This window comes from Callorhinchus milii, unplaced genomic scaffold, assembly GCF_018977255.1.
Source record: "Callorhinchus milii isolate IMCB2004 unplaced genomic scaffold, IMCB_Cmil_1.0 Scaffold3, whole genome shotgun sequence".
In the NCBI taxonomy this organism is placed as follows: domain Eukaryota; kingdom Metazoa; phylum Chordata; class Chondrichthyes; order Chimaeriformes; family Callorhinchidae; genus Callorhinchus; species Callorhinchus milii.
The window spans coordinates 7,241,533-7,266,413 of NW_024704744.1; the positions used below are offsets into that span (position 1 = coordinate 7,241,533).

At 42.5% G+C, this 24,881-nt stretch overlaps 1 protein-coding gene across 1 annotated transcript in view; it reads left to right on the plus strand.

Moving 5' to 3' along the window:
* Positions 1 to 24,881, plus strand: part of col21a1 (collagen, type XXI, alpha 1) — a 122,672-nt gene that overhangs the window by 27,118 nt on the left and 70,673 nt on the right. The window contains exons 6-9 of the mRNA XM_042332755.1: positions 1,121 to 1,294; positions 16,077 to 16,160; positions 19,289 to 19,343; positions 20,363 to 20,375. Of these exons, the coding sequence (XP_042188689.1) occupies positions 1,121 to 1,294; positions 16,077 to 16,160; positions 19,289 to 19,343; positions 20,363 to 20,375 (326 nt within the window). The remainder of the gene's footprint in view (positions 1 to 1,120; positions 1,295 to 16,076; positions 16,161 to 19,288; positions 19,344 to 20,362; positions 20,376 to 24,881) is intronic.

The window sequence follows — 24,881 nt, forward strand, 5'->3', positions numbered from 1 at the left end:
ACCCCCATCCCCAGGCCAACTCCACTGGCTTCCCATCACACAGAGGATACAGTTCAAGATCTTCTTTAAAGCCCTCCATGGTCTTGCTCCCCCCTACCTCTCCGACCTCCTAACCCCCTACCATCTTGTTCACTTCTTCCACTCAGTGGACTCCGGGCTGCTTCACGTCCCTTGCCTTGCTCGCCCCACAATTGGCAGGCGGGCCTTCCTCCACTCTGCAACCACCCTCTGGAACTCCATCCCAAACAGCTGTGGATTGAAGTGACCAATTTATTATTTTTTTTTGAAGGAATAATTCCCGCCAGAAACGCGATCCACCAATCGACTAACAACCAGGTTACTACTTATTGCTAGGTAAACAAGGCATGTGGGATAAGCAAACCTGCCCAACATTTCGCCCTGCCGGGAATCGAACCCAGGTCTCTCGCTTGCTCTAACCACTGAGCTACAGGATACGAGGGCCATTGAGCCAGTGCTTCACTCGCTTCACTTCCATTCCTCCCAAACAACAACAACTTGCATTTACTGCAACAACTTCCCCTACTGGAGCAGACAATCGTTACTTAAAAAGCCACGACAATGAAGAGAATAGGATCTCCCAAGTTCACAAGATTGGTTTGGGTCAATTGGTTGGTTCTTCGACCCAACCAATCTCATCCCTCCAGAACACCCACCCTACAATACCCCTATCACAGCATCAAGATGTTTTTTTTAAATAAGCCCAGTGTTCTTCCCTCAACCAACTTTCTTGCCAACTTGTACCAGTTGTTGATTCCCCTCTGTGTAAAGAAAAACTTCCTGCTAAGTGTCCTGAATTTGCCCTTTACAACTCTAAACCCATGTTCTCTTGTTCTACTGTCACGATACTTCCTAAAGCATTAATCTGTTTCATATAGTTGGTTCACTTTACAGAATAATCTGTGAAGCACTTTGAGAGGTCTCGAAGACTTGATAAGGCGCTATATCAAATGCAAGGATTATTATTATTGTTCTGGGGTTAATTTTCAATCCTGTTTCAAATATTTTACATCTCTGGGAAAAAGAGGTGATAAAATCCAGACCAAAAGTAAATGCACAGATGTTGAAAAGAGACTGTTTTCTGTTATCCCCTCTCCTCAAGGTGTTGTTTGATGAAGAGTGGCATCAAATTCGGGTCCTGGTCACAGAGCGGGATGTAGCCTTGTATGTGGACAATAAGATGGTCGAGAAAAGACAACTCGATCCTGTTCTTGGCATCTTTATCAGTGGAGTTACCGAAATAGGAAAGTACCATGGGAAAAAAGCCACCGTACCGGTAAGTTTAAACCTTTTGAGCAGGTTAAGTATTGATGAACAATGAAGCTGCTTATTGCATGTTGAAGGGTTGAGAGGGTATCAGCTCTTAACAACCACAATAAATTGAATTTATATAATGCCCTTCAAGTCGGGAGGACATCCCAAGGCAATGGACAATGCATCCAAACTGTGGGTTGGAATCAGAGAGGATGGAGGGCAAGGGGTGGTGGAAGAGGGAAGATGATTGAATGAAGGCACAGTTGAAAAAGAAAGTGGGGAAGGTAGAGCAGGTCAAGACAGTTGAGGGTCAAACAAGAACCTGGAGTGAGGAGGCGCTGACTGAAGCCAGGCAAGAGAGCCTCAGTCTTGTTGACATTCAACTGTAGGAAATCGGCTCTCATCCAGGACATGATGTCTGACACACAATCCGTCAGGACAGCAGTGGTCCTGGAGCCAAGGGTGGAGGTGTAGATATGGAGTTAAAACAACAACAAGATTACATTTCTATAGCGTCTTTCACATCGGAAAGACGTCCCAAGGCGCTGGACAGTGTACAGCATTTCAGACCTGACCAGGGGTCAGTGGGGAGAAGGGAGGGGAGGGGAAGGGGGGTGACCGATGGCATGGTCGAAGTGGAGGGTTTTGAGGTGGGACTTGAAGGAGGCTAAGGAGGGGGCGAGGCGGAGTGATTGGGGGATGGAGTTCCAGAGGTTGGGGTCAGAATGGCTGAAAGCTCTCCCGCCAATGGTGGGGCGGGTGGGTCGGTGGACGTGGAGCAAGCTGGAGCTAGCTGTGCGGAGGAAGCGGGTGGGTTGGTAGGGTTTAGGAGGTCACAGTGGTAGGGTGGGGCGAGGCCATGGAGGGCTTTGTAGGTGAGGACCAGGATCTTGAACTGGATCCTCTGAAGGTTAGGGAGCCAATGGAGTCTGGCGAGAATGGGGGAGATGGGGTCAAGGAGTTTGGTGCAGGAGAGGACACGGGCTGCAGAGTTCTGGATTATCTGCAGCCTGTGGAGGGAGGAGTTGGGAAGGCCGACAAGCAGAGTGTTTGCATAGTCGAGCCTGGAGGTGATGAAGGCATGAACAAGAGTGAGGAAGTTAACCCCATGCCTGAGGATGATAACCCCGAGCGGGAGAATGCAGATGTTAAAAAGGAGAGGACCAAAGACTTTTTGAAGTTGCTTTGTGATTTCAAAAATGTGAATGGTCCACATTTTAATTTCAAACGCACAACACAGATTTTTTTTATTTGCAGTTTGAAGTTCAGAAATTAAGGATTTACTGCGACCCAGAACAAAATGCGCGAGAAACAGCTTGTGAAATTCCAAATGTTGTAAGTACATCTTTTAACACCATTTAAAAAAAAGCAGTAAAATGCATCCATTTTAATAACTACAATTCAGTGTCTCAAATGCACGTGATTTAAAACCAGCAGCGTAAATGCTGACTCTTACATGCCGTTTTTTTTAACATGCTTGTTTAATAATAATAAAACTTGCATTTGACACAGAGCCTTATCACTTCATTGGGACGTCTCAAGGCGCTTCACAGAATATATTGTAAAGTGTGGTGATTGTGTATTTTGTAAACCTGGCAGCCAATTGTGCACCGCAGTGTCTGTGGATTGAGTGACCACATTTTATTTGAGATATTATTAGCCCTGGAAAGTAATTTGCCAATCGACTAACAACTGGGTTCCTACTTCCTACTGTGTAAACAGAAGCGTCTGGAGTTAAGAAACTTACCTAAGGTTTTGCACTGACCTGGAATTGAACCCGGGTCCTCACGCTTGAGAAGCGAGCGTGCTAACCTCTACGCTACAGGACTCCTCTGAGATTTTATCCCTGTTTCGACCAGGGATAAGCTCACTGTGAAATCTTAAAGCCTGATATTTCGAATAAGGCCAGTCTTTTAAACCATTAGTGCCTCCTGTTGGCAAGAGTTCTCAAAGTGCTTCACAGTCCCGGATGGGCAGTCGATCTGGGGGTGTGAATCGTGGGGGGTGGTGAGGGGGAAGATGACTGAAATCATGGTGAAAGAGGTAGATCTTGAGACGGAGCTTGAATGAGGTGAGGGACCGACTGAGTCAGAGGGACTCTGGGATGGAGTTCCACAGAGTGAGGGCAGATGGGCTGAAAATTCACCTGCTCATAGATGGGGAACATGAAGCAGGATGGGAGCGGCTGGGTTAGTAAGGTGAAATCCTTGGCTGTCCAGTACTTTGGGATGTCCTCTCAACATGAAAGGTGCTATTTGAATGCAGTTTGGTGGTGGTGTTGTTGTTTAGCTCCTCGTATCTGCACATATTGATAGGTTTATGAATGAAGCACAAATGTAATCCCTAATATAAATATTCTTCTTGATCTACTTGAATATTAAGTAAAATGATCAATATAAAATACGACATTAGCAAGTACTTTATCACATTCAAATTACAATACACTTTACAAGAAATCCTATCAAATGCTTTGAAATATGCTCTGATTTGAAAGGCGCTGTACCAAATTCAAGGTTTATTATTGTAATGTATCCTATTTTTTCCAAAATACAACAACAACAACTTGGATTTATACTGCGCCCTCCACGCTGGATGGCGTCTCAGAGCGCTTCACAGTAACGGATCCCGGGGCCGAGCCAGGGGGAGGAAGGTGACCAAAGGCGCGGTCGAAAAGAAAGGTCTTCAGCCAAGACCTGACAATAGGAAGAAAGGGGGCGAGGTGAAATACGATCAATGGAAGGGTTATAGAATAATATTCAATGGTTTGCTGAGCATTTGAGATGTGGGAGAGCTGTGACCGACCCAAATAAAATGGATAAAATCTTGGAGGAAAGGAGCAGTAAGAGAGATACAAATGCCAAGAAGAGTGTAAGTAGGGAAGGCGAGGAGAGAATGAGTCAAGTTTGCTGGGTGAGTAAAAAAGACGACGAGGAAATGCGAGTCAGGAAACAAGAAGCAGTGAGGTTTCGATCTGGGAGAAGAGAGTTGGAAGGGAAAGAGGAACAAGAATTTGATACGAGATCACAAGGGATATTTGTCAGGAGCCTGTATTGAGGAAAACCTTTGATCTGGAAATGTGGAGCGATGGAAAGAGTAAGGAAAGGGGTGGGTGTGGGGGGATGCGGGAGGTGGGGGAGCGAGGCGTTGAAGGTATCATCCAAAAACAGATATGAATTAGACATCTGGAGAAGCAAGCAAGTAAGATGGGACCAGGGGTCAGAGATTTGCAAACCTGGAGGAGGCAGGAAGAAAAGCTAAAGTTACTGTGTTTTGTGTATGAGTCAGATTTGGACTACAAAGACACAGTGATAATAATAATAATCCTTGCGTTTGATATAGCAGGTGGAGTCCTGTAGCTCAGTGGTTAGAGCACTCGCTTTGCAAGTGAGAGATCTGAGTTCAAATCCAGGCAGGGCGAAACCTTGGGCAAGTTTCCTTAGTCCACACGTCTCATAATAATCCCTCCAAAAAAACAAAAACAATAATAAATTGGTCATTTTCAATCTACGACTGTTTGTGGGACATTGCTGTGCGCAATTGGCTGCCGCGTTCGCCCACAAATATACAGTCAATTCACTTTACATTGTGTTCTGTGAAGCGCTTTGGGACGTCCTCCCGACGTGAAAAGCGTTATATCAAATGCAAGGATTATTATTGTTATTATTATTATAGCACCTTATCACGTGGTTGAGATGTCTCAAAGCCCTTCACAGGGTATATTGTAAAGTGGATTGACTGTGTATTCTGTGGGGGAAACAACAGTAATGTAGTTTGGGAGGTAGAAGTGGAGGTAAGAGAGGTCAAAAAACGTAAGTTAGCAGATAAGCCAAAATAAATTAAACTAGAGTTTGGATGTCACAGACCTGTACATACTTAAGACACCGAAGGAGGACATTCCATCCATTGTGCTAGTGTTTGGTCCTCCCTTGATATTGCTGCTCATCAAATATTCATCTACCTCTCACCAAAATGTGTGTGCACCTCAATTTGTTCATGGTACCCTCATCTCTGAGTCAGAAGGTTGTGGGTTCAAGTCCCATAAGAAAACTTGCAACTGATATAGTCCAAGCCGACACTGACTCCAGTGCTGTGCTGCTGATTGTTTGAGGTGCCGTCCTTTGGATGAGACATTAAACTGAGGTCCCATCTGCCTGTTCAGGTGGATCTTGTGGCACTACACTTGAACCCCGGCTAGCCGGACTAATGAGGGGACATCTGATTCAACGAGGTGGAATTTCCAGTTAAGTGTAGTTACCATGCCAGTACCGGCATTATCTTCTCCAATAATCTTATTGTTTTCTCCAATAATCCCCCCAGATAAAATTGGCTGTTGTGTTCTCCAACGAAATGCATAGTCACTACACTTTACAGAAAGTCCTGTTAAGTAACATAGTCACTCCATTTTACAGGATATCCTCTGAAGTGCCTTGGGACGTCCTCCCGACTTGAAAGGTGCTCTATAAATGGAATCTTGTTGTTGTTGTTGAAGCACTTTGAGATATCCTGAATGATGTGAAAGGCCAAATATAAGGATAATTATTATTATTAAGGATAATTAAGGATAATTAATAATAATAATAATAAATATTTAAATTGAATAACTAGAATGAGATAAGGATCTCTGGGCAGGCAGGGAATAAAAAGTCGGCTGAGTCAACAGATCTTAAAGTTGCACGTTTGGAAGCTGAGGTGAGTAAGGGGAACATGTGGAAGTATTGAAACGCAATTCAGGAGATTGGAAGCATCTGAGCCTTCACGTGTGAGTCATGGCCAGAGAAAGTGGAGCGAGTTGGGAGGTTGGCTTGTAACTGGCTTTCATCCAGGAGTTGAGGAGGCGCGAGCCTAATCACCGCTATGAGTAACTGTAGTGTCCAGGGCTATGGGAGCGTTGGAGGCTAGGAGAAGGATTTGTTAGCCAAGGGGATGCGATTCAGAAAGGGCAAGGCTCAGGTTCAAGCGCAGTGGGGATTTGAGTCAGGAAACTGGGATAAGTGAATATCGAAATGGTGAGCTGGCCGAGCAGACACTTTTGTTCAGGTGGGTGGAGGAGTCAATGTTTTTGGCAGATGCGTTCTTCAAACAGTTGCTCCTCTGTTGGTCTTGCGTACTGTCAAATGAAATATATCTCAAACCGCTCAACAGAGCTTGTTATTGCTGTCAGATAACTTTGAGATCAGGTAATTCGACACAGATCAGGAATCGAACCAGGGAGTCATTTGGAAACGTAGCCATTTTGGCAGGACTCAATGTCGCTTCTCTGAATCTGAATACAGCAGCTGACTGTCTGTCACTGACAGGCGTGATACCATTGGCAGCAAAACAAATGAAACAGAAACCTTGGACCACTATTAAGTGGTGCTAAGTTTGTATAATCACAGAATAACAAGATTGCGCAGTGCGATCCAAGACAGTAAAACGTCTTGGCTTTAGGATGACATTGATGGACTGTTTTCTGTTTCATAGTTTATGATGTTATTTCAACCCCTTGATGTGTTACTGTCTTATTAACATACTGGGAGACTTTGTTTAAACTGCTCCCTATCATGATTTACAGTGAAGAATCCAAACCACAATGTTTTGCTGTTTGGAGCTCGGTGTGTCTGTTTATAAGATTCTTGCTAATAATAATAATTATCATAATTGATATAGAGCCTTATCGCATCATCAAAACATATCACAGGATTTTCCTGTAAAGTATAATGATTGTATATTTGTAAGCAAGTATGGAAGCCAATTTGCTCACAGCAATGTTGTACAAACAGCCATAAAGTGAATGCCCAATTTTATTTGGGGGAATTGTTGGCCAGGTCACAAGAAGAAACTTCTTTCTCTTTTTGAATATTGCCACTGAACAGGCAGATACAACCTCAATTTTATGTCTCATCCAAAAGACAACAGCGCCAATAATGCAACGGAATAACAAGATTGCGCAGTGAGATCCAAGACAGTAAAACGTCTTGGCTTTGGGATGACATTGATGGCACTGCACTGTTGTGACAGCTTAGACTGTGAGTTCAAAGTTTTACAAAGTTCAAAGAGTTTGGACACACAACCTCTTAATTCAGAGGCTGGCACCTCCGACAATGCAGCACTTCCCCGGCACATTGAATGTGGAGACCTTGCGCTGCTGACAGTGGTTCCTGTTCTGCAGTAAATGAAGCCAATATTGATGATTTGTGCTAATCTTTAGAGCAGGTTGTAAATGTTGGATCAGATTGCTCTGTGAGCCTTTCAGGCCTCAAACCTAAATCTTTACTATCTGTATTGTGTGTCATTCTGGCTCTGTGGTAGGGCTCCCGCCTTTGAGTGAAGGGGTTGTGGGGTCTAAATCAACATCGGGACATGAACTCACATAGTCTAAGCTGACCCTCTAGTGCATTGCTGGATTGTTGCATTGTTGGAGGTGCCATCCTTCAGACGTTTAATCCGAGGTCTCGTCTGCCTGTTCAGGTGGATATTAAAGTTCCCATGGGACTCTTCGAAAAGAAAAGGAGGGTTTCTTTCATATATGACCAGTGTGCTGGCCAACAATCCCTCAAATAAAATTGGTCATACGTTTCATGACTGTTTGTGGGACATTGCTGTGCAATTGGGCTGCTGCGTTTGCCTAGAAATACACAGTATATTGCAGAATACCACTCCGTACCAACATTCATCCCGTTCCATCTGAGCCAGTAAGATACTCAGCTGTGGTGTTTCAAAGCCTTCACATGGAGCTCCATAGTATCTTATTGAGTCAATTCACTTTACCGTAAATTCTGTGAAGTGCTTTGAGACGTCTTGAAGACATGATAAGGTGCTATATCAGATGAAAGGATTATTATTATTGTCAATAACATGATTTTAGTTTAATCTGTTAGCGCATTATATATTGCAGTTAACCAAATCCAAAAATTAAAGCAATATATGATTCATTCAAAGATGGAATCATAGAAAACTTGTGTGGGGGGTGAAAAAAACAATCGATGTAAAGTTTTCTTCAGATTAGATTGATATCCTTCTTTGGGCCAGACTATTACGACAGAGTCAGGAGGGATGGAGATCACGCATTCAGCCATCTTCAGTTATCGGCAATCTTCAGATACCGACTGTGCGGAAAAGTAGTGGGAAGCCAGGTATGATAAGATGTGTGTTTTTAGTTGGTTAAACTTCAGCAGTACCCCAATGCACACTCTGGAGTCTTCAAGCCTTGGCTCTTGCCAATCTATGTCCAATACTCTCTAGAATTAGATGGGCAGGATGTGTCCCTCCAGAGAGAGAGAGAGAGAACAATTGCATTGCAGACACAAGATGGAGACAAAGAAAAATTGTGGGAGAAAGAAAAAACTGTCCATGTGTAGGAGATATACATATGTGCTTTAGTGTGTCTGGTCTGAATACTCTTAAGCATGTGTTAGACACCTGGCTGACCAAGAAACGTATCTGATAGTGTTATATTTTTCCAAGTTGTACCAGAATACAAGTGGTTTGTACATATTGTTCATTTGATGCATTATTCAGATAATAGTTTTATCTTCCAGACTAACTGTTTATTATCTTTTATTTCAGGATCTTCCGGTATGTATTGATTCTCTCTTTCGGAAACTGTGAAGTAGGTTGCTTTTACATTTTATTTTTCATATTTTCATCTGAATTTAGAGTCACTTGAAATGTATTTTCCAATTTTGTGTATATTTAAATATATCTAATATAACCTGAAATAAATTAAGAATATGTAAGATTATACTGAAAGATTATGCTGACTGTCAGAGACAACAAAACTGAATGTGTACAAAGACAATAAATTGCCAGCCTCTTACCTCAAGTCAGATGGTTGTGGATTTAAGCCCCATGTAAGGACTTTGAACTCACAGTATAAAGTTGCAGGACAGTGGTGGGGTATTGTTGCATTGTGAGAGGTGTTGTCCTTTGGTTGAAACATCAAACCAAAGTCCAATCTGCCTGTTCAGGTGGATATTAAAGATCCTATGGCACTGTTAGAAAAAAGAACAAGTTTCTCCAAGTGTCCTGATAATAATCCCCCAAATACAATTGGTCATTTACTTCATGGGTTGGGAGAATTGCTGTCCCCAAGTTGGCTGCCATATTCACCTACAAATACAGTCACTACACTTTACACCACATCCTATGAAGCACTTTGAGATGTTTCGATGATGTGATAAGGCGCTATGCAAGGATCATTCTAAATCACATTTTTACAGTGCCTTCCACTTAAAGCCACATCCTAAAATGCTTCGGAAGATGAGATTAACTGGAAATGAAGGGAGTATTGTTTTGCAAACAAAGCAACATGAAATCTCATTCAAAAAGGCTGGTTTGGTTAACGTGGGTGAGCTGAAAGTTCAATTTCCATTAATAGTTGCTTCCAACCCTGCTGACACCAGAGATTGAGTGCAGCCTGTGTTTTCCAAGATCAGGCCATAGGCAGTACATACAATGGGGGTGTACACAAACCTCAGTTTTGTGAAGAATGACATTTTGATTCCATACTTTTTCATATCAGCATTTCACGCTACGAATTGCGGTCAACCTCTACAGTGCTGTTGTTGCAATTACTGTACACAAAGTGGTGCTTGTTTTCTGTATCAATGAGGCTCTCTGAAGCGTCCATGTTCTATAAAAGCATTGTGGGGGCGGGAGTGGTGTTATATGGAGAAAATGACTGTCTTTCGTTTCAGAGCTGCAACTTAGAATGGAATAAGGATGCCCAGATGTCCATCAGTTGGTTTACTTGCACTGTGAAAGCAGATAACCTGAATATAGAGTAACCTAAATGTATTGTGGAGTCCTGTATCGTAGTGGTTAGTGCGCTCGCCTCGCATGCAGAAGTGACCTGGGTGTTCGATCCCTGGGCAGGTGAAATCTTAGACAAGTTTCCTTACTCCACATGCCTCTTTAGTAAGCCGTAGGTAGGAATCCGATTGTTAGTTGATTGGCAGATCGCTTTCCGGGAGTAATAATCCCTCAAAAAAAATTTGGTCACTCAATCCACAAATGCTATTGGGGCACTTCTGTGTGCAATTAGCTGCCACATTTCGCCCACAAATACAGACACTCCACTTTACAATATATTCTGTGAAGCACTTTGAGACGTCTCAATGACGTGATATATCAAATGCCAGATTATTATTATTCTACTTCTTATGTAACTGAGTTTGGTTCAGTCAGTAGCATTCTCACCTCTGGGTCAGATCATAAAATTCATTGGAAATGGAGTTGCATTTCACTCCTGCACCCAAAATGTTTTCTGTTCCTAGGCTTAAGACTGAAGGCTTAAAATTGAACATTGTTGGGAATTTTGTAAAACAGCCTTACCGGCTTTTCCAAATGGAATTGCACAAAATCAGCACCCAATTTCAAGTTGTTTTCCAAAATTCTGTAGTACATTATATACTATGACAATGGTCTAACGATTGGTGATCAACTGGCCTGCCCGTTTTCATTCCCACCCCTCCCTCCATTTCACCTGCCCCACCCACTCCTTCCATAACCCATAAATGTTATGTTTCTGGGAAGGGAACCACAATAATATTGTGATGCCCGCCAATGTTTCTCAAATAGGGATTCCAGCCCTTAGCAGCCAAAAGGTTGGGTCATCCTGGAAAGAGCCACTGGAGTCCTCTACAAAGCTAGTGTACTCTTATTACCCAATACAGTTACTCCGCTTAATAGTAAATCCTCCGAAATACTTTGCGATGTCCTCTCGACATGAAAGACCCTACACTAAATGCAGGGATTGTTTTTATTAAACTTATAATTCTGGGGCTTGGAATTCCACCTCAATTTAGCTTGAAAGACCATTTTATGTTAAAGTTTAAGATTCCGCAGCATTAAAGAAAATCCTTCTCTGCAGGCTCGATTTGGAAGCCGGTTTCTTTTCGATTACTGCAGAAAACCACCGGATTAAGACTGAATTTAGGGACTTTCTACAGGTCTGGTGATGTTGAATCTTAAAGGCAGTATGTTCATGAAGGCTAAGTCCTGGTGCATTTCAGCGCTCTGTACGACCCTGTTGGATTTGTTGGAAGTGCAATGTCTGGTCTGCTACCAATCAGCATTGAGAGTGAAGGTCACCAGCTCAGCTCCTGGTTTGTGCTGAGTTTGTTGATTTCAACCAGGGTGGAAGTTAATGAACTGCTACACTTGGCCTCAACTCTTTTCCATCCTTCTTGTGTTTTCTGTGGCCTTTGCTGTGAAAATAGATTTGAGTTGGCGTCAACCTTCAGTCAGCTTTTCCTGGCCTTTTCCTATGCCGTCTACTAACAGGCATCACGGAGTTGATTGCCCCAACCAGGATTTGGTCTTAATACCTTCTTTAGCCATGGTTTCCCCCAGTCAGAAGCTTCTCAACCAAATCTTCCGCAAGTGAACCTTTTCCATCTAGGTCACTATTGTGTTGTATGGGACTCCACAATGATTGTTTCTGTGACCAGTCTGTTTCCCACAGTTTGTGCAGTGAGTCACTTTGCCATATTATGCCTTTTTCCATCAGCAGACACCATGTCTTGTTTGTTCACAAACTCTCGCTGGTTTTCCTGGAATTGATTAGCAACTAGGATATATCTTATTATAAATAATCCTTTGATGTTGACATAACGTCTTTCACGTCAGGAGGATGTCTGAAAGCACTTCACAGGTTATACAGTGAAGTGTAGTGAATATGTATCTTGTGGGCGAACATGGCAGCCAATTTAGCACAGCAATGTCTCACAAACAACCATGAAGTGAATGACCAATATTATTTGGGAGATTGTTGAACAGGACACCGGGAGAAAATATGAAAGATATAGGCTTGAATGGGTAAGGGATGAAGCAGGGCAGTGGGATTGAATAAACACCTTGCTCTGAGAGCTGGTGGAGACTCGATGGACCGAACGGCTTCCTACTGTGCTGTAAAGTTCTGTAATTCTGTACATCATATACCTCAATATATATTAGCGACCAGACGTGTATCACGCCAACCCTCGTGGTCTCCACCTTGATACATCCAGAAACTCTGCCTGTTTAGATGGACATTAAGAATCCAGTAGCACAGAGAAGGGAGTTTCTCCCAGTATCGTGGTCAAACATCCTACAGATAAGATTGGTCATACACTCCATAGTTATTTGTGGGACATTGTTGAATGTAAATTGGTTGTTGGATTTACCTATGAAATACAGTCATTACAATTTACAGTATATCGCATGAAGCACTTTTAAGATCCCACTACTCATGTGAAAGGTGCTATATGAAAGACAATGATTATTTCTCGGTGGGATGGGTTCAAACGTAGGGTGCGTCTGGAAAGGCTTAACTCTGGGATATAGGTCACTGTTGGGAGGTTGTTTCAGTATTTCCTCTGATTTTATTTTTAAACATTAAGGAAATGCATCTGCTGTGAACAAAGTGGGATCTGACCACAACACCACAATGTACCATGAGACTGAGCAGTGGTATAATTGAGAAGGGATGAAAAAAGGTTTTGATTTCCCTAGTTAACTCTCCTCTGTGTAGACATTTGGCATCGCCGCTCGTAAAGTTTTCATGGAGTTACAAGAATAGGGTTGATCTTGAACTGAATAAAATAAATCTGACCTTTAAGAACAGGAGATTACATTGGGAAATTGGCATTGGCTTTCATTTCCTTTCATGTTGTGCCTTGCCCAATGGAGTTTACTCGTGAAATTTTCCACCACGCTTTCAGTCACTGTCCTCCCGTTGGTTGTGAGTGAAAAGACTGATGGAACAAAATATAATAATAATTGTTGAATATGATATAGCGTATTGAAGAGTAGAGGCTGATTTCCATTTTTAAAAAAAACCATTCAGTCCAACCCCGTTATAACGCAGCATTTTGGTTACTTATAATAACAGCAACACTAAATTGCGAACCCGCCATCCCAATCCTCACCACTGGCTCCCCATCTCTGAAGGGATCGACTGGAGGGACCTTACCCTCACATTTAAATCCTTCATGCACCTACCTCCCTATCTCTCCGACCCGCTCACACTCCCTTCCTATACCTGCTCTCGTCGCTCAGTTACCATCGACCCATTCCACGTCATCATCAGTGGCTGTGTCATTTGTTCATTATTTCCCTCACCTCTGGAACACTCTCCCTGGTATCCCTCTTCCGCTCCCATCTCACTTTAAACCCTGCCTTAAATTAAGACGACGACAACAACAAATTATATTTGTATAGCGCCTTGCATGCCAGGAGGACATCACAAGACCCACCTCTTTGACCTTACCTATGTCATCTCCTTCTCCTTTGCTGGGCGTCCAGTCCCATCCCTGTGAAGTGCTCCGAGATGATATCTACGTGAAGGGCACTGCATAAATGCAAGCTGTTGGTGCTTAAAATAAGACCCTACATTATAACAGCTCCGCAAATTCAAATTGGCCGTTGGTCCATTGGTTCGTCGTGTCATTACTGATGTCACGTCCGCCTGCCAGCATCGACTGCCAGCACAGCAATTTGGCCAGTCAGTGCCAGTAACCAGATATGTACTGCACTGTCAGTGTAGTGCGGGTCCATAAGGTATCACTCAGCTCAACAGCAACGACAAATTACATTTTTGTGACTCGAGCTATAACTAGCCGTATTGAATAAAAATAAACAATAATTATCCTGACATTTGATACAATGCCTTGTATGTTGGCCGGATGTCTCAAAGGATTTCACAGGATTTACTGTAAAGTGTAGTGACTGTGCATTTGGCAGGCGATTGTCATCACGGGATCATTAACACTTAGGTATACAGGAAAGTAAACCAAGATTTCAGCGATAACATGCTTAGCTTGTGCTTCTGTTGAAGCTGAGGTTAATTAGAATGATTGTGCTTTGCCAAGAATTAAGCAGAAAAGATATTCTGCAAGTAATTAAAGTGCAACTAAATACAGGCACAGTGTAAGTTAGACCATTTTATGCTTAAAGTACACAACAGAATCTTGCTCATATATATATATATTAATCCTTGCATTTGATATAGCGCCTTCTCACATCTTTGAAACATCTCAAAGTACTTCACAGAATATAGTGTAAATTGAGTTGACTGTATATTTTGTGGCAATATGTATATAAATTTCACATGGAAAAAATGTCTTGAAGCATTCTAGCTGGAAATTGATATCTAAAAGTAAGAGAAGAAGCTGGGGATGTTTACACTTTGCTGGGTCAATATTCTGGGAGAGGCCGTGGGGTCAAAGTCCCAAAGTGGGTTTTGACTCAGAGTCGAGAGTGTTACTGACTGAGTGGCAGATCCCTTTCAGTTTTTTTGCCTTGCATTTCTCAAAATGTCCGTCACGTTGGGAGGGTGTCTTTAAAGGGCTTTACAAGATTTATTATAAAGTGTAGTGATTGTGCATTTTGTAGGCGAACATGGTGCTCAGTTTGTGCACAGTGATGTCACGCAAGCAACCACGTTGTGAATGGCCAAATTTATCTTGGGGTTTGTTGGCCAGGCTTTTCAAATAGTGCCTTGGGATCTGTAATGTCTACTCAAGGAGGCACGTGGGACCTTGTTTAATCCAAAGAACGACATCTCCAATAATGCAGCACTCCTCCAACACTGCGTAAGAGTGTCATCATAGACTGAGAGCTCATATCCTGATTTGAACCCACAAGTAACTCAGATGTGAGAATGCTACCAATTGGTACCTATGCGATTTCTATTATAAATTGGCAGCATTACGTGCTTTGTACCAGGTAATTTGAATCTAAAATTATATACAGCGGAGGACTGAAACTAATATTTTATTTCTGGAAAAAATATTGATAACTAATACTAACAACACCCAAACAACCACTTCCATTCATAGAGAATCCTTCACGTAGGTTAGTGTCTTGGAGTGTTTAATTGTGGCAGAGCTTGATAGCAAGCCAGGTAGAGGGGCGAGGTGACCTTAGGCACAGTCAAAGAGGAAGGTCTTCAGATGCGATCTGAAAATAGACAAGGAAGGGGCAAGGCGGTGGATTTGAAGCAGAGAGTTGCAAAGTTTTGGGGCAAAGTGGGTAAAAGCACGGCCACCGATGATGGAGCAGAAATCGATACGTTCTGCAATAGGGAACCCGTGGAGCCAAGGACTGGGGTGATGGGAGCGTGGAGTACTGCTTAGCAGTTTGTTACAGGTACAGGTCAAGGTTAGTGACAGGGATTCAGAGTTCAAGAAAGAAAGTCAGGGAGGTAAAGTCAGAGAGAGTGGCAGACAGAGACAGATAAAGGGTGATAAAGAAAAATTCAGACAAACTGGAATAGAAAGTTGGAGAAAGAGAGAGTGAGAGAGAAAAGGAGAGTGAAGGAATACAAGCAACAACACAAAATTACATTTGTATAGCATCTTTCACATTGGTAGGACGTCCCAAAGAGTTGGATTAACGTGACAATATGACTCTGGATGAAGTAGTTGATGATTATTGCAGCCAATTTGTATTTTGTATGGTGACCCGTTACTCACACTGCCCCCATATCCACATTAAGGCTGTGCCCAATTTGTGTGGATAATGGGCTATCTGGTGTATTTAATAATAATAATCCTTGCATTTGATATAGCGCTTTTCACGTCGGGAGGACGTCCCAAAGCGCTTCACAGAATATACTGTAAAGTGAATTGACTGTATATTTGAGGGCGAATGCGGCAGCCAAATGCGCACAGCAATGTCCCACAAACAGTCGTAGCTTGAAAATGACCAATTTATTATTGTTTTAAATATTGTTTTAATAGCTAGACCAATTCATTCAAACGTGCAGTGAGTACTTAATCCCATTTCCTTAGTTAAGTCTGTGTTTTTGTAACTGCTCCTTTCTGTTTCCTCTAATTTAGTGTGACAATAGTCTCGACGACATCAGCTACACACCAGCCCCTTGTGTATGTCCCCCAGGGCCCGCTGGACCTCGAGGTCCAAAGGTAAGAACTGTCTTTACTTCCAAACGTTTACAATGTGGCTCGCCGTAAAACTGCCTCAGAGAAATTCACTTGGACTTGCTTAAGTGACATTAAGTTGGAATTTGGCAAGCAGCACTGATTGTTATACACTTGGCCCGGAATCACATCTGTAACTGCCTGGAAAGCAATTGTGGTTATTTAGTTTTTTCACATAGGAATTTTTAGTACAGGAAAGACAAATTAGGCTCAATAAGTATGTAGTTTTCAATTCCCCCTCATCCCACTCTTATTCTAATTTGCCCCCCTACCCCCTTCTCTTACCGCTCACCATCTGTTTTCTCATCGTATCTCCCAAGAAATCTCTGCATCTAATGCTATGTTCAGTTTCCCCTTATGCACTCATCTCTCGTTCCCAATGCTGACTCTGTCCCAATGCCTTGTGGGGGCCTGGCTGGAGGGGGTGCCTGGCTGGAGGGAGGGTGCCTGGCTGGAGGGAGGGTGCCTGGCTGGAGGGGGGGTGCCTGGCTGGAGGGGGGTGCCTGGCTGGAGGGAGGGTGCTGGCTGGAGGGAGGGGCTGGCTGGAGGGAGGGGGCCTGGCTGGAGGGAGGGGGCCTGGCTGGAGGGAGGGGATGCTGGCTGGAGGGAGGGTGCTGGCTGGAGGGGGGGTGCTGGCTGGAGGGAGGGTGCTGGCTGGAGGGGGGCTGCTGGCTGGGGTGGGGAGCAGATGGCTGAGACACTCACAAACCTGCTATTCACAACATCAAGTTGCATTTATGGGTCATGGGTTTGCACCCATGTGGGGGTTGGATTCAGGAGGGATGTAGGCTAAGGGGTTTGGGTGGGGGGAGATGACCAAAGGCCTGGTCAAGCAGGAAGGTCTTGAGACAGGCTTTGAAGGAGGCTAGGGGAGGAGGGAGGTGAAGGTTCTCTGGGATGGAGTTCCAAAGAGTGGTGACAGAAAGGAGGGGCAGAAATAGCAGTGGGTGGCAGAGGGGAGGGCATGAAGCACACCAGTGCCCACCAAGGCACTTTAATCACATTTTCTCTCTCTACAATAATTATCACATGTTAATTAATGAAATGTGATCTACCAGCTAATAATAATAATCCTTACATTTGGTATGGCGCCTTTCATGTCAGAACGACGTCCCAAAGCGCTTCACGGGACATAACGTGAAATGCAGTGACTTTGTGTATGTTGTTAATATAGCCTCTGTTCAAATCATTACTTCAGTGTGAAAGTATGAGTGATTGAGTGCTTGCTAGTCATAATCACAGAATCTCTAGTGGTTCCTGGCACTAAAACCAGCTTTATTGACCTCACTGATGTCCATTAAAACAGTGACCCTGCACTTGATTGGTGTCAGAATAGATTTTAAATCACTTTCTGTGAAATGAATCAGGCCCTTTACAGCCACTTAAGTTTAATACAACATCTTTCATGTGGGATCATGTTTCAAAGCCCTTTAGAGAGATGGAATGGATCAACCAGCAAGGTGGGAAAGTGGGTTGTGGGGTGGTGGTTGTGAAGATGGTAACTGAAACAGCATGGTCAAACAAAGTTATTTAGGAGGGTTTGTAGAGGCAGAAGAGCTGAGCAGAAGGTAATAGATTTTATTGATAATAATAGTGATAATCCTTGCCTTGGATATAGTGCTTTTCACATTGGGAGGACTGCTCAAAGCGCTTCACATAAGGCTGAAGGTCTGGATATCGATGGTTGGAAGGAGGGAGTAATGAGTACGAGATCAAAATTACTCTCCGTTGAAACAAATTCACTGTATATTTCTTATGTATAATGGTGGATTGGTATTCATTTATTTTGACAGAATATTTGGCATAGATGTTTGAAAAGTGGTTTCTTTTTAAGAGCTTATAAAATGTGCAACAGCTGTACTGTATTGCCAGTATCCAGGTAGATGGTTACTGGGAATTGTGGTTGAAGCCAGTTAGAGGAAGATTGATGTTCTGATGGGAGCATGGGTGTTCTGGACGGGTGAGATCAAATCGGCCGAAGGACCTTCTTCATCCAAAATCTTCGTGTTTCACTTGTCCAGCGATATGGACTCCCATCCTCAGTAGAGAAATGTGCCCCTATTCCCTCAAATTTTACAAGCGCTTAGTGCCCAATCTGTTTGTTTTCCAGCCCTAGATTCCAGGACTCTTGCGCAAAGTTTGCTAACAATTCAGTTAATGTATTCCGTTGACTGTTCTGCCGAAGGTCATTACGCTCGAGGTGAAGCTTTATTGGAAGGAGATAGAGAAGCGGGTGTGCTTTTTTTGGCAGTGGCTGACAGTGCAGCACATTGTTTCTATTACAGAAACTTCCTGCACTGTGCCTTCTGTGTTTTATTGTTTCTGAATGTGTCGCTGCACTGAACCGACCACGTGGTTCGCTCGTATTTTCAACAGTTGAGTTTCGTGTCTCCTTTAGTTGCAAGCAACTCTTCATTCTTGGTGAAGCTGTAAGAGTTATAAACAGAACAAACAGCACTTCTTCCCATTTCAGCTAAACACAACGAGAGAGCTGTCCCATTGTGTGGCACATTGTATCTGAAAAGATCTTTCACTACAAGAGTATAGGAACAGAATCACTGTGTGTTTACTGAGCTTAGTGTTTGGTATAAGAAGGTGTGGTTCAAGCACCACACTGGGACTTTGAGCGCAGATAGTTTAGCCTGGCACTCCAATACAGTGCTGGAGGAGAGCTGCATTGTCAGAGGTGCTGTCTTTCTGATGACACAACAACGTCTTTCATTTATGTAGCGACCTTCATACGAGGTAGTGTCCCGGAGAGTTCACAGTGGCGGAGTCTGACACTGAGTCAAGGGGAGAGGGAGTGGGGAGGTGACTGTAAACACAATCAAAAAGGAAGACATTAACAGAGACATTAAAACTGGGGTCCCAGTCACCTGTTCAGGTGGGTGATAAAGAGAAATGAATTTCTCTCAGTTTCCTGGCCACCAATTTCCCAGATAAATTATTATTTTACTTCACAAATTGGCTGCCACGTTTGCCTACAAAATACACAGTGGCTACACTTTACAGTTCATCCTGTGAAGTACTTTGCGACATCATCCCATGTGATATTAAATGCAATGATTATTTATGTTATTTATTAATTTAATGTTGCCTTTGGTTTGCTACAGGGAGAGAGTGGACAACCTGGGGTGTTCGGCGAGCCTGGAATACCTGGTACAGACGGTAAGCCTGTGAGTACTGAATGGTTTACTCACCTATATCTGAATAAAAACTCACCTGACATTATTTTTATGCTGTTCCATATTATTTTCCAATGGTGAACTCACTTTGGTAGTCTTCCTCCAGTGCTTCCCCACCATATTCTGGCTCTTCAAAAATGCGAGGGTTAAAATTATCAGTCTCGGACAAAGAAAATTCCAAATGACATGAAAATGAAATAAAAAACAATAAAAAAAATCACGGCGAGTCAGCCAGCTCTGGAGACTTCCTAGAACGTGCCTTCAGATATGGTGTGACTTGGAGTTCTAGCGCTTTCTTATTTTATTGCAGTGCTAATATCATATTTGCTGGAGGAAAAATGGGTGACAAAATAACCAGAGAAAAGTAGCAAAGTGAGTTTACCATTAGAGAATAGCACAGCATGAAAAACAGGTCATGTGTTGCAAATGCTGCATTGATCAGCAGCTATGGAGTTTCTTTCAAGGGCATCTCTGACTGGCAATACAGTTTACATTTATACGGCGCCTTTCTCGTTGGGAGGACATCTCAAAGTGTTTTACACTGCTGCCAGTGTACTCGGGCTGGGGAGAGGGGAGCTGAAGAGGGTGGGGAGGGGAGTGCAGTGCTGAGTCAGCAGATGGGAGGCAAAGTACTAATATTAAAAGCAGGACTCCTCACAGACCAGCTACCCAATTGGAGTGGTGACATTGTGCTTTAAACACCAGTACTTTGACAATAATCAGGGCGTTTTAAGGCACAGACCTCAATGTTCTCTTTTTCCAATATTGCTAACCTTAACGTGTTAAATCCCAATGGTACAATTTTCAATTACATATGCATTGCAATTCTAAATTTGTAGTGAGCCAAGTTAAAACGTTGCCTTGATGTGATGTTTGCCAGATTGTTTTATGATTCTATCCCCAGAAGGTAATGAATTTTACGATTGAAGTCTCAGAAATGTTGCATAAGCCAAACTCTTGCACAACTGTGTCTCTTGCACTCTTGTGTCTTTCTATTCATAGGTGTAACTTATTGGTTAGAGCACTTGCCTCTCAAATCAGAGAACCCGGGTTCGATTTCCGAGCAGGCTAAAACCTTAGGGAAGTTTCCTTTCTGCGCATGCCTCTGTTTACCTAGCAGTAAGCAGGAACCCTGTTGTTAGTCAATTGGCGAATCACATTCTGGGGGTAATAGTCCCTTTAAATTTTTTTTATAATAAATTGGTTTTTCGATCCACAACCGTTTGTGGGACACTGCTGTGCACAATTGGCTGCAGCGTTTCTCCCACAAAATATCAAATCAATTTACTTTACAATAAATTCTGTGACGCACTCTGGGTTCCCCAAGCACTTTGGGATGACTGACCTGGATTCAGTTCTGGGCACCGCACTTTAGGGAAGATGTTAGGGCATTGAAGAGGGTCCAAAGGAGGTTTACCGGGATGGTACCAGGAATGAAGGACCTTAGTTATGAGGAGAGGTTAGCGAAACTAGGATTATTCTCCCTAGAGCAGAGAAGATTAAGAGGGGATTTAATAGAGGTTTTCAAAATCATGAGAGGATTTGATAGGTTGAACCGGGAAAAACTGTTTCTACTGGCGTGTGGGTCAGTAACCCGAGGACACCGATTTCAGTTAGTTGTTAAAAGAAACAGAGGGGATGTTAGGAAGGATGTTTTCACACAGCGAGTTGTTCAGATCTGGAATGCATTACCTGAAAGTGTAGTGAAAGCTGATTCAATAACAACTTTTAAGAGAAAAGTACAACAATAACAAGTTTACATTTGTACAGTACCTTTCATGTTGGGAGGATGTCCCAAAGTAGAAAGCGAGCCAGAGGGATTGAGTTGGATTGCTCTTTTCGGAGCCGACACAGACATAATAATAATCCTTGCATTTGATATAGCGCTTTTCACGTCGGGAGGACGTCCCAAAGCGCTTCACAGAATAGACTGTAAAGTGAATTGACTGTATATTTGTGGGCGAACGCGGCAGCCAATTGCGCACAGCAATGTCCCACAAACAGTCGTAGATTGAAAATGACCAATTTTTATTATTGTTTTTGTTTTTTTTGGAGGGATTATTATTAGGCGTGTGGAGTAAGGAAACTTGCCCAAGGTTTCGCCCTGCCGGGAATTGAACTCAGGTCTCTCACTTGCAAAGCGAGTGCTCTAACCACTGAGCTACAGGACTCCACAGGACATAATGGGTTGATTGACCTCTTTCTTTCCTGTATGATTCTATGACTCAATGGCATGATAAGGCGTAATATCGAATGCAAGGATTATTATTATTATTACATTGATTGGTTCCACAGTCCCTTGATGTCACTCATGCCTCCATCACATCCAGGCTCGATTATTGCAACTCCCTGCTTGCTGGACATCTCAGCTCCTCCCTTCCCAAGCTACAGACCATCCAGACCTCTGCAATCCATGTCCTCTCATGTCAGTCTATCATCCCTCTGCTCCACTGACGGATCAATTTCAAGATCTTTTTCCTTGCAGTCAAATCCCTCCATTGCCTCACTTCTCTCTACCTCTACAACATCTTGCATCTCTATCACCCCAGCTGTGTCCTTGGATCAGCAAACACTGGCCTGTTTCATGCCCTACCATGGATGGGTGAGCTTTCAGCCATTATGCCTCTGCTGTCTGAAACTTCATCCTGGAGTCACTCCGACTTACCTGCTTCCCACTTTTAAAGCCTGTTTTAAGACTTACCTATTTAGAATCTTTGCATTTGATATAATACCTTATCATGCTTTGAGATGTCTCAAAACTCTTCACAGGACATATTTTAAAGTGGGGTGACCGCATTTTGTGGGTGAAATGTGGCAGCCAGTTTCGCACAGCGATGTCCCACAAACAGCCATGTAGTGCATGACCAATTTTATTTGGGGGATTGTTGGTCAGGACAGAAAAAGAGTAGGCAAATGGAACTGAAACGATTGCACTTCAAGGAGTCAGCACAGATATGATGGACCAAATGGTCTTCTCTTGTGTTGTACATTTCTATGGTTCATTCTCTGACAGAACAAAGAGAAATGAATTTTGAAAACTCGGCAAGTTCAGCATAGTGGAAATTTAACTTCTGGAACAGCTAGGCAGTCATAAGAGACAAGTATCCTTTATTTAGCGCGTGGGAATGAAACATTCAAGTGTATTTCCATTGATGGAATCAATCACACCAACTACTGAGCAGCAACTCTCAGAAGTACTACAATACAAGAAACTTCCAGTGTTTGATTCCCCAACCCCAAAAAACCATCAACTGTGAACGTTAAAACTATTGTCTTAAAATGTAAGATAGTGCAGGCCCAGGTAGCATCTCACAGACTGTTGTTAGTTCTCATTGTAGTACACTTAAACCCCGGCTTGATCTAATCTAATCTGTCGAACTGGAATTTCCACCTAAGTGAAATTACAATTCTGATACTGGCATTTACCTTTCTCCCCACGCCTCTGTTAGCAGTAAGTTAGCTGATTGGAGGATCGCTTTCTGGGGGTAATATTTGTTTAAAAACTCAATCCATGATTGTTTGTGGGACACTGCTGTGCACAATTGGCAACTGCGTTTCACCTACAAAATATACAATCAACTTGAAGCAGGAGAGTGCTCCTTTTTTGGATGGGTTATTGAAAATTAAGGATTATTCATCATCATTATTATAAATATAAATTGTAATAATAAAGATTATATAATTAAGGATCCCTTGACACTATTCAAAAGAGAAGGGAGTTTCTCCTTGAGTTCTGACCAACAATCCTCTAGATGAAATTGGTCATTAACTTCATGGCTTCTTTGTGAGACCTTAGTGCCACATAAAACGTACATAGTCAGTATATTTTACAGAATTGTATGAGGTGTTTTCAGACATTTATAGGCTCTGTATAAATGAAAGGACTGTTAACGCTACAAATGATTAGTGCTTTGAAGTTGTAAAGTTTTACAACCGCACTAATCTGTCAAGAATAAATTTTGTGTACGGAAACTTGAATCAAAATAATAATCCTGATACATTGTGGCATTGGAATTCATCTTCTCCAAAACATCTCATTCACTGGAACAGTTGAATTCATATTAGTCTTATGATGATTATTTGAAGATTAATTAAGTGGCCCTAATACAGTACCCATGTACTTATAATTAGAAGAAAACAGATTGTTGGTATCCAGCAATAATGTCCCCACTCTTTTCCTAACCCTCAATCTGTTCAACAGAATCAAAACAGCTTGCACTTGGATAGAGCCTTTGAAGTAGGATTAAGTGATCCCAAAGTGTTTGACAGATTGGCAGGCATGCTTTCAGCCTTTTTTTTAATTGGGTTATGAATGTCAGAAGAAGAATGAAGAGATTTTGGAAGAGATTCAGAGTAGTAGTTTCATGTTTCTTAGAGAAAATATAAAAGTATGTTCTCCACATGTAGATTTATATAGATTGCACAGCATGGAAATAGGCCATTCCGCTCAACCAGTGGATGCTGGTGTCTATACTCTACATGAGTTTCCACTCACTCCTTACTCCCTCTCCTCCCCTCTATTCCGTTCTCCCTCATTGGGACATCCTCCCGACGTGAAAGGCGCTTTACAACAATTTCTTGTTGTTACATCTCTTAAATGCATCCATATTGTCTGGTTCAACCACCACTTCAAGCAGCAAGTTCCATATTCTCACCACCCTCTGCATAAAATAGTTCCTCCTAAATTCTCTTTCAGATTCCCTACTTAATTGTAGAAAAATTATGTCCATTGCATTAGAACAAACCGCATGCCAATGTGCAACCAAAATTCTACAACCATAACACTTAGTGTAGAAAAATATTTATTATTAATCCCAAGTAATTACAAATCCAATTTGGCCATTTTAGACTGGTGTTTTATTCTCAATCTCTGTGCTCCGAATCTGTGAAACTTCTTGCCTAAATCTCTCCATTTTGCTCCCTCTTTGTCCATCTACAAATCACACCTGAAGACTTTCCTCTTCGATCATGCCTTTGGTCACCTCCCCTCTCTTTCCAGCTTGATGTCGAGCCACACCACTGTTAAACTCCCCAAGATGTGATCCGGGTGACGGTCATTGTATAAATGCAAATTGTTGCGGTTGTTTGTCACCTACAAATACAGTCACTACAATTTATCTCTGTGAGATAAATTTATCTACAATTTACCTATGATGTGTTTTGAGATATTTGGCATTGTAGGTGCTGTATCGAATGCGAGCATCATTATTATCTTTAATTGTACAGAATGACAAAAAAATTCTGATCATATTTTATGAATAATTGGAAGGGTTTATTTAAAAATTAATTTTTTTGGGGGGGCGGCAAAGTACTTCATTCAGTATTAAAATGTGTCATGAATTGTGAGACTGGTAAACTTAGAATGGATATGACAAAAATAAGATTAAAAGTTAACCCGACTGGAAAATTGTGGTTAAGGAATGATGTGGTTGCTCCATGGATTACTCAATTAGAGAATTAGCTATTGAGCTTTCCAGGGAGGTGTTATGTTACATGACTATGAAAGAATGGTTTGCTCCTG